This window comes from Galeopterus variegatus, unplaced genomic scaffold, assembly GCF_000696425.1.
Source record: "Galeopterus variegatus unplaced genomic scaffold, G_variegatus-3.0.2 Scaffold6327, whole genome shotgun sequence".
Taxonomy (NCBI): Eukaryota; Metazoa; Chordata; class Mammalia; order Dermoptera; family Cynocephalidae; genus Galeopterus; species Galeopterus variegatus.
Genome location: NW_007732438.1, coordinates 122,643 through 133,034, shown reverse-complemented (window position 1 = coordinate 133,034; position 10,392 = coordinate 122,643). Strand labels below are relative to the sequence as shown.

The following is a 10,392-nucleotide window of genomic DNA, read 5'->3' as shown; positions in this document are numbered from 1 at the left end:
TTTAGTTGGATAAAGTGACCTGGAATTGTGGGTTACGGTAGTGTACGTGTGCTTTGAACCAGATGGCTTCAACTCTTCTGCACATTGAGAAGAAAAATGCTCTGCCTGCTTTTTATTTTACCTTCTCTTAGTCTTGAGCTCTTAAGGGTAAGGAGAATTTTTGATGATGTTGACCTTATGTCATCTGTATTAGTTTCCCCAGCTTATTCCTCCAAAAAGGTGTTGGTGACATATTTGCCAAGTTTGCTAGAAAACCTTAGTAATAGTGTGTTCTATGATGCCCCTAAAAAATAAGAATTAAAATAGGGTTACTTAGCATGAACATGTTACATGGTTTTAAAGATCCTGGTTTCTGTTTAATTAGACAAAGAGCAGAATTGGAATTCTTAAAGTGTACTTTCCTTTTCTCCCCCCCTCCCCTCCCAAAGAAAGCACCTGAATTAAGCACCCAGAGACCACTAATCTATTATCAGTAGTTCAAAGAAATTGACACCCAGAGTTTCAACCAGCCTGGTGGGACAGCTGAATTAAACAGATAATGAAATACAAGTGCAAAAAAGCTAACCTTGAGCTGGCCCAAAGTACTGATATATTGTATGTACTAACAGTACTATTGAGCCATTTTTGTCAGGCATTGTTCTTATTAGCACTTAATGTTAAATCCTCATAACTCTGCGGTAGGTACTGTCATTCCAGATGTTTCAGATGAGGAAACATACAGAGATAAAACCGATTTGTCCGTGGTCACTTTAGTAGCAAAAGCGTACTAAACCCAGACATTTTGGTTCTTATGAGGAATCTACTGAAGCAACTAATTCTGGATGTCACTTGCACTTTATAATCAAAGTTATAAGTTTGCACTGTAATTGTCTACTTGAATGAAGAAGCTTCTGTGTTCTCTATATTATGGGGAATCTGAAATAACTACTATTTCTCACTACGAAAACTAAGAATGTGATGTTTTACTATATCCCCTCTCCCCACAGTCCAAATTGGAGTGGGGAGGAGAGGGGAAAAAGAAACATTTTTGTATCATTGTAACATGTAACTCCAGTATACTCCAGAGTTTTGGATTGGCTGATTAAAAATAAATGTTTACTTACCTTTTGGAATCTAGGTTTAAGAGTCAAGTCTTAGAGTGGTGCCATTGCAGACCAAATTCTAATCTGGAAACAAAATGAGTTATAAAAGTATGTTGCTTTTCTATAAAAAGAAGGATGCAGTTAATAATTTGTGTGTTTTTTGTGCATTGGTTCATTAGTGTTTTTTTGAAGAAGAGAAGATGGAAGTATATATACTTTCATGTACTGTAGGTATCTCTGAGATATGTATCTAATTGCTCGGGGGGGAAAGGGTATTATTGGAAAGAAGCGATGGGTGACTTTTCACAATATACCCTTTTGTACAGTTTGAATGCTTTACCAAATGCTTGCAATAACTCTCCCCAAAAATAAGTAACCGCTTTTCTTGGACCCAAGTTTATTGACTCCATATTCTTATAACAGCAAAATAAAAGTTCTTTGAAATTAAAAAACTTTTATAGAAACATCTAAACATATTTCAAAGTAGCACATCTCCAGCTTCAACAGTAGCAACATTTTGCCAATTTGAGACAATAGAAAATGTGGGTGTAGTTCTGATAATATTGTATGCCCTCTGAAAATAGCTGCAGGTTTGGGGACTGTTATGTGTCCTCTGAATTTATCAGTGGTGCCTTTCACTGTCTATAATTCAGTTTCTGTGGTATCTCTCGTATATCATCACACTTTTATAATTGGCTAAGAATACTTTATTGTTAGTATGTGCTACTTTGAAAATAAAACTAATTTTAAAATACTGTGTTGCATTTTTATCAGCACCATGCTCTAACCAAGGGAGCTAACAGGTCAGCCTTAATAATACTTTGTTGCATTTTTGAAGTTTTAAACTATACAAATATTACTAGATATAGTTATCTAGTATGGTAATTCTTTTATATGATCCTGTTCTAAGGTTATCTAGTATGGTAGTCCTTTTATATACTCCTAAGGATCCTATTCTAAGGGTACACAGAATTGTGATTAATGATGGTGGCTTGTCCTATAACTGTATGTTTTCGCTTGCTTCCCTTTTGAATATATCAAAAGAAAATAAGGGAAGAATTGGTGAGTGCTCAGGGCATTCTCACTGAAAAGTAACACCAGTAAGAGAAAAAAGTCTTACTGACCTTACTTGAAGAGGTAGAAGCTAATGTAGCTTTCTGTTAACTGATAGGAATAGGTTACTTGAAGTTCCTGTCATTTCTTAGCAACTACGACTACGAAAGGCTTTTTGGGAAAGAGCAGTTTCCTGTTTAGTTGTGCAAATGGCCATCACTTAAGTGTGCTTTTTATTTATTTATTTATTTTTTTGTCCTTTTTGAGACCAGCTGCACCGTGCTCAGCCAGTGAGCGCACCGGCCATCCCTATATAGGATCTGAACCCGCGGTGGGAGCGCTGCTGCGCTCCCAGCGCCGCACTCTCCCGAGTGCGCCACAGGCTCAGCCCTTAAGTGTGCTTTTTAATATGTTTAAACATGTAGCATTGTTAAATTTGGCACTTGCCTCGTTTTTTTTTAAAGATGACCGGTAAGGGGATCTTAACCCTTGACTTGGTGTTGTCAGCACCACGCTCAGGCAGTGAGCGAACCGGCCATCCCTATATGGGATCCGAACCCGTGGCCTTGGTGTTATCAGCACTGCACTCTACCGAGTGAGCCACAGGCCGGCCTGGCACTTGCCTCGTTTAATTTTGTGTTTTATTTTTATTTTTGGTGGCTGGCCAATATAGGGATTGAACCCTGGACCTTGGTGTTATCAGCACTACCCTCTAATCAACTGAGCTAACCAGCCAGCTAATTTTGTGTATTTTAAATAAAGGATATAAGCCTATGTCACATGGAGTATTTTGAATAGTATTAGTACATTCTTGATGGAGAAGATCAAAGATATGCATAGCTGTCTTGGTAGAATGTGCTTAATGAGAGAGAAATATAAGGAGTACATAGATTGCAGGCAACCCTACCCCTTTAAAACCAAATCTTTGGGCCGGCCCGTGGCTAACTTGGGGGCGTGTGGTGCTGATAACACCAAGGACACGGGTTTGGATCCCTATGTAGGGATGGCCGGTTCGTTCACTTCGGGGAGAGCGTGGTGCTGACACCACCAACTCAAGGGTTAAGATCCCCTTCCTTACAGGTTATCTTTTTAAAGAACAAACTAACGAACAAACAAACAAACCAACAACAAAATCTTTGCTTTTTCTACAAGTGAAACACCCTGAGGCTGAAGGTCAGTGCTAACTATGTAGCTTGTTTTTCTTAACTGAGTTTTTCTGCAGATCTAGCAAGGAATAGGAAACAGGTTGCTTGACTTTCCTTTTTTCCTCCTCTTCACCATCTTTTCTAATAGTGTTTTCTTTTCTTACAGTCGTCTTGCACCTGCCTCTGAAAATGAGGGGTAGGAAGGAATCTGTTAGAGTCATTTGTGGGTTCAGTTAGTAGTGTCTGTTTTGCATCCTTGCTTTGCCTTTAACTTCACTATTTGACTCACACTATTTTTACTGTGACTTTTTCAAACACTGGGACCTAGGCTGTGACAGCTGAAACGTAAAATTGCCTTAATTGAAGGCTTGATAGAGACTTGGAAACAATAAATTCTTATTTACAGAGTAGTTTAGAAGGTAACTTGCTGCTGTTAGGTATATAGCTATATGAACTCCATGAGTCAATGGAATATTTTTTTACCGATTATTGGAAAGGTAACTATTGATTAAACTTACAAGAGTATAAAAGACCCTCTATTTAAAAAAATAGATGTATATACCCCGCTATGTCTCTGAAACTAGATGGATAACCTGGTTCATAAAAGGCCTTCCTGAAGTCCGCCCACAATCTCTTTGTATGTTTATCTTTCTCCATTTGTTCTGGAAATAAAAGTAACTGCAAAAGTTAAAGTCAGGAAGAAATGAAAATTAATAATTCATAAAGTTCTATTGTAACCAAATATGTTATAAGTTACATACCTCACAGCTGGCGTATTTGCTTTGCATTGCAGCATATACTTAAGATTGTAAAGCCAGTTAATCTTTCACCTTTATTACCCTGTTTGTATTAATGGTTAGACAATTGTTTGACTCCTTGCCCCTGGAATTCAGGGACTGAGTTACTGTAACTACACTTTATAACTGGTTATGCCTACAGTCATTGAAGTATAAGAGGAACATGAAAGTAAAACATAGCCTCTTAATCTTATGTTGTATCTTATTCAGATTCTGGTCTGGTTATGTTTAAGCACTATTAGCAGAAGAGTTTGACAGAAGAGTTTAGATAAAGTACAGTTAACTTGGCTCAGCCAATTTATGAGATAACAGTGATTGGTGTTCTCTGGGGAAGGAAGTTGTACAGCTGGGAGACAAGGGTGGGAGAAAGACTTGATTTTTTTCCATGTTTTTTCTTTTTTGGATTTTGTACCATGTGGATTTATTACTCATGTAGGAAAGGGGAGGGAAAACTAGTCTGGCCAAGGTTAATAAAACCCTCAAGTAGCCTCTTTTAGTTGGACTTAATCTGTCATACCACATTTAGGCATAAAGTGTATTAAAGATCCATTACGGTAGAAATCTCCTCCCAGTAACAGTTGACTTTTGTTCTTACACACTTAATTGGTTTTAAAAGACCTACCATCTTTAGATCTACTATATTTGTTTAGCAAATACTTTAGTATCTTCTGAGTATACAAAGCAAATCTAATTCTGTTATTTTTTTTGTTAAAACCCGGAAGTAGCTCCTTTTGCCTATCAGGATTCTTACGGGGGTACATTTAGCTTGTCAGTCTGGCCCTTGCTTGTCTCTGTAACCTTAATTCTCTACTTCCCAAGCCTTTCATAGTTTAAACTCTTTTTTTTTTTTTTTTTAAAAAGATGACCGGTAAGGGGATCTTAACCCTTGAGTTGGTGGTGTCAGCACCACGCTCTCGTGTTGTAACTATTTACTTCTCTGCTCTTTCTAGTCCAACCAAGTTCCTTTTTTTTTTTAAAGATGACCGGTAAGGGGATCTTAACCCTTGAGTTGGTGGTGTCAGCACCACGCTCTCGTGTTGTAACTATTTACTTCTCTGCTCTTTCTAGTCCAACCAAGTTCCTTTTTTTTTTTAAAGATGACCGGTAAGGGGATCTTAACCCTTGAGTTGGTGGTGTCAGCACCACGCTCTCGTGTTGTAACTATTTACTTCTCTGCTCTTTCTAGTCCAACCAAGTTCCTTTTTTTTTTTAAAGATGACCGGTAAGGGGATCTTAACCCTTGAGTTGGTGGTGTCAGCACCACGCTCTCGTGTTGTAACTATTTACTTCTCTGCTCTTTCTAGTCCAACCAAGTTCCTTTTTTTTTTTAAAGATGACCGGTAAGGGGATCTTAACCCTTGAGTTGGTGGTGTCAGCACCACGCTCTCGTGTTGTAACTATTTACTTCTCTGCTCTTTCTAGTCCAACCAAGTTCCTTTTTTTTTTTAAAGATGACCGGTAAGGGGATCTTAACCCTTGAGTTGGTGGTGTCAGCACCACGCTCTCGTGTTGTAACTATTTACTTCTCTGCTCTTTCTAGTCCAACCAAGTTCCTTTTTTTTTTTAAAGATGACCGGTAAGGGGATCTTAACCCTTGAGTTGGTGGTGTCAGCACCACGCTCTCGTGTTGTAACTATTTACTTCTCTGCTCTTTCTAGTCCAACCAAGTTCCTTTTTTTTTTTAAAGATGACCGGTAAGGGGATCTTAACCCTTGAGTTGGTGGTGTCAGCACCACGCTCTCGTGTTGTAACTATTTACTTCTCTGCTCTTTCTAGTCCAACCAAGTTCCTTTTTTTTTTTAAAGATGACCGGTAAGGGGATCTTAACCCTTGAGTTGGTGGTGTCAGCACCACGCTCTCGTGTTGTAACTATTTACTTCTCTGCTCTTTCTAGTCCAACCAAGTTCCTTTTTTTTTTTAAAGATGACCGGTAAGGGGATCTTAACCCTTGAGTTGGTGGTGTCAGCACCACGCTCTCTCCCTATATAGGGATCCGAACCCGTGGCCTTGGTGTTATCAGCACCACACTCTCCTGAGTGAGCCACGGGTCGGCCCTAGACTAACTTTTTAATCATCACAACAGGGAACAACTGTACAGCCTGTCAGTCTAAACAATGCAAAGAATCTTGTACCATCTGGGAGCCTGTATTTTTTTCCTTTGAACTTTTGAATGAAAATATAACTGACCCTTTAAAACAGAAGTTTTTAAGAAGGCTAGGTGACAAACTGACTCTAAAAAATTGCATTTAATTGCCTATTTTTTGCTTTGTTTTTCTTCTCGATAGTAGGACAAAGACTTAAGTTTACCGTACTTTCTTGATAAACTTGTGGGTGAGTTGTTAGAGGTGCTGAACATTCTAAACAGACTTTTTTCCTTACATGATTTAAACTTTGTATTTAGTAATAATACTGGTTGGAGAATAAATGGGGGATAGAACAAGCATATTCAAACAAATAAGTCAGTATCACATATCTAAGATAGGAGTTGATCTCATCTCAAGGAAAGATGGTCCAGCTTTTATACCTAGGGCCACGTTTTGTAGCAGTGAGCATTTTGCTTTATTTTTAAAAATATACTATATTTTTTAAGGTATTAAGCTCCCTTCAGTCTCCTTAAAGAATTTTAAATTTAAGGCTTAGCAACTCTCACACCTCTCTATTAAAAGGCCATCATTTAAATTTTGTCAAAATTCTTTACTATTTTTAATGTTATTGTTATCTTATTACATTTCTTAATGCTTTCTTATGTGTGCAGATGGTGAGTTATCTTAAATTAGATTGTATTAGTTATTGTCCTGTTCTATAAAAAGAATACACTGAAAAGATTTTCAGAGCATTGTGCAATAGTATCATAGATTTGTGCCTATATGTCTGCACTATGGAGCTGTCATCCCTTGCCTCCCTCCCCAAACCATCCCACTTACATATATGGTACTCCAACCCCTCTCATGTAGAAAAGAATAAAAAATCTAGTAATCTGGGGATTGGGGAAGGCAGCAAAGGAAAGGAAGTCATTCAACATACTGCTTCCCTCTGAAGCCAGTTTTAAACCCCTGGCTTCTTTTTATAAACAGGACTATAACTCTCACAATTTTCAAGTCTGCTTGTGGTTTATATACTGTGTGGGATGGGAATAACATTCCTTGTTTGATGGAAGAAGTTTTTGACCATGTGGTAAGAAGGGTTGTGGTACAAAGCTGTATGTCTCCTCCCAACCCCTACTATTTTGTAGTTTTTGTCCTTCAGGAGCCAGATTCTCTGTGGCTCAGAAATGGAGTTTTCCTTAGTCTGTAAGGACTAATCTTGACAGCCTAGTGATAACTGTGGGCTTTGACCTCTATTAATTTAAACCAAATCACTTTTTGGACTGTGACAGATTTCAATTTACAAGTACAAGCCCTTGCATCTGACTCAGCGGACTCTTAACACTCAAGGCAAATTTCATCCTTCTTTTACTAAATGCTTGCTTTCTTAATTGGATGAAGCTTGAACTTTGTTCTTATCTCCAGTATATTAACAGCATCTGAAACTGTCCCTTTCCTTTGTCTCCCTCTCCTTTCCTCCAGCACCTCTACCTTCCCATTGTGTCTTAAACCAATTAAATGTAGCATGCACTTCTCTTATGTGCTAGTGGTAACGAGGCAGAGTTGAAGTAGATTATCTTTTCAAAGCAGTTTTCACAAGATTTACTTTGGATGAGAGATGACTGCCTTTATAAAAGTCTTCTCTTATGTGCTAGTGGTAACGAGGCAGAGTTGAAGTAGATTATCTTTTCAAAGCAGTTCTCACAAGATTTACTTTGGATGAGAGATGACTGCCTTTATAAAAGCAGGCATTTTCCCCATGTTTGTATCAGATTTGCTTTGTCCTGTGTACATACAACTAAGTTTATGTGTAAAGTAAACATAGTTAAGTAAAAGTATGAAGGTTACAACTTTGTTTTCCATCATGTTTAATTAACAAAGCTGTTCTTTAGACTCATCTTCAGTTGAGATTTAGAATTCTGTGGAAGTCATACTATTTGTTTAAAATGTGCTTATTAGAGGTAGTATAGTTTTTGCTCAAGATGTAGACATAGATTGTTTGCTTCCTCTCAGCTATTCTCTTTTTAATGGTTGCTGCTCTGTCAGTGTGACTTCTGTAGCTGGTTATTAGTCTCATGATAAAACCATTTCGTTTGGAAGTTAACAGAGCTTGTTACAAAGCTAGTCTAGCTAGGTATTAATTCCTCCTGAAGTTTACCTTTTTAATGATTTATAACTCTTGATTTTGTTTTTAGCTGGGAAAACTCTTCAGATATTTAACATTGAAATGAAAAGCAAAATGAAGGCCCATACCATGACTGATGATGTTACCTTTTGGAAATGGATCTCTTTGAATACGGTTGCTCTTGTTACGGATAATGCAGTTTATCATTGGAGTATGGAAGGAGAGTCTCAGCCAGTGAAAATGTTTGATCGCCATTCTAGCCTCGCAGGATGCCAGATTATCAATTATCGTACAGATGCAAAACAAAAGTGGTTACTTTTGACTGGCATATCTGCACAGGTAATATTTTTCTAGTTTTTGATAAAGAGGAGGTCTAGAGAACTGTTGTGCCCAGAATGCAGTTTATTTTGCAGTTAGGTCTTCTGTACCCAATCCTGTTGAATTTGACTTTTTGGAGGAGACTTTTTCCCCTCCTTTTCTTTTTCTCTTTCTTTTTTTCTTAAGAATAAAGGCTGCTGGCTTATTATATTTATACTAAAATACTATATTTTTTTTTAGCTCTTACTTGCAGATTGAGTAGAAATTGAGTTCCTCTATGAATGATTTGGGATTTTTACTATAGGGTATGTGTGCTCTAATGTAGGGTGAATACTTTTGTATCTTTTTCTTTAAGATAGTGTAAAAAGATGGTTGTATATGAGGTACATTTTAAACATGTTAAGCTTTAGGACAATAATGTTTGCAGGTAAATTTTAAGTGGAGGTATCAAATCCACATTGAGAGACTAAATAGTAATCATAAATCCTGCTGAAGATAATGAAGTGCTTTAATTATTTAACTAGTTGATGAATTTGGAAGTTATTGGTTCATTGAGTCCCCAAACTATTCTCTTTAAATCCTTTTTAGCAAAATCGTGTGGTGGGAGCTATGCAGCTATATTCTGTAGATAGGAAAGTGTCTCAGCCCATCGAAGGACATGCAGCTAGTTTTGCCCAGTTTAAGATGGAAGGAAATGCGGAAGAATCAACGTTATTTTGTTTTGCAGTACGGGGTCAAGCTGGAGGAAAGGTAAGTTTTGGCTTTGGTAAATATTTTAGTGAGAGCTTGTCTTTGTGTTTCTGCTACTAATTAGTCATCTAATTTCAAAGTAGTCTTCTCCCTTTCTTGTTAATTTGTTTTTAATATTTAGATTTGTGATGACTTAGTTTGTTTAAATTCTGCATCTAATACTTTTCTAAAATGAATAATGTTCTTTGACAACTTTTTTTCTGTCAGCTGTTTACATTAATTATTTTGATGGCCTTTACCGAAAGTCTGAAGTTGGTGTTTTTCAACTTTACTGTGCATTAGAGTCATTAGGTTTGCTAAAATGCAGATTTGTGTGCCATACATACAGAGAATTTGATTCAGTAAGTGGCACTCAAAACCTGCATTTTTAAATATCCTACATGACTTAATATACATGGATTGTGGACCACAGTTTGAACACATTGCCTTAAGCGGTTTCAACCCTGGCTGTACATTGGAATCACCTGTCCAAAGTACTTCATATGTTGAGAGTTCTTAGCTGCACAAACAAGGCCTGGTTGATTAGAGCATGAAAAATTTAGTGAAATGGTATTGGATAGTTTACGATAGCCAGGAAGTCTGTACAGCCAACCTTGGAAAATGTGGAGTAAAATGGAAGAATGAGCAGCAGCCAGGATTCCAGCCAAAAACCATGCCACAGAACTCATGCTGCTATGACTCCACTGTTGGATGCCTGTAAACTCAATTTGACTACTGTTTCCACTGCCAGAGTAGAATCTCTGAAGTCTTAATAACTTTGTGTCCCTAGCTCCCTGTTCAAAGTCCCAAGATCTTAGCTCTGAAAGGTTTGGAAAACAAGTATTTAGTGTTTGGTGCTTCTAAAATGGAAGGCTGGCTCTACTTGCCCTAAAAACTTTTAAAGAGTACTCTCCCTTCTGTCCCCCCATCAGGAGGAGGGTTTAAATTCTGGGCAGACTAAAAACCTTGAACTTCATCTTTTTTAGAACGTTTGTATTTTCTTTGCTAAGTACTTTTTTTTTTTTTTTTTTTTTTTCCCCTTTTTGTCTTTTTTACTGA

At 37.5% G+C, this 10,392-nt stretch overlaps 1 protein-coding gene across 1 annotated transcript in view; it reads left to right on the top strand.

Moving 5' to 3' along the window:
* Positions 1-681: 681 nt before the first annotated feature.
* CLTC (clathrin, heavy chain (Hc)) overlaps positions 682-10,392 on the top strand; it is a gene marked incomplete at its 5' end in the record, with an annotated part of 46,770 nt that continues 37,059 nt past the window's right edge. The window contains 4 exons of the mRNA XM_008590720.1: positions 682-763; positions 7,152-7,276; positions 8,357-8,625; positions 9,193-9,354. Of these exons, the coding sequence (XP_008588942.1) occupies positions 682-763; positions 7,152-7,276; positions 8,357-8,625; positions 9,193-9,354 (638 nt within the window). The remainder of the gene's footprint in view (positions 764-7,151; positions 7,277-8,356; positions 8,626-9,192; positions 9,355-10,392) is intronic.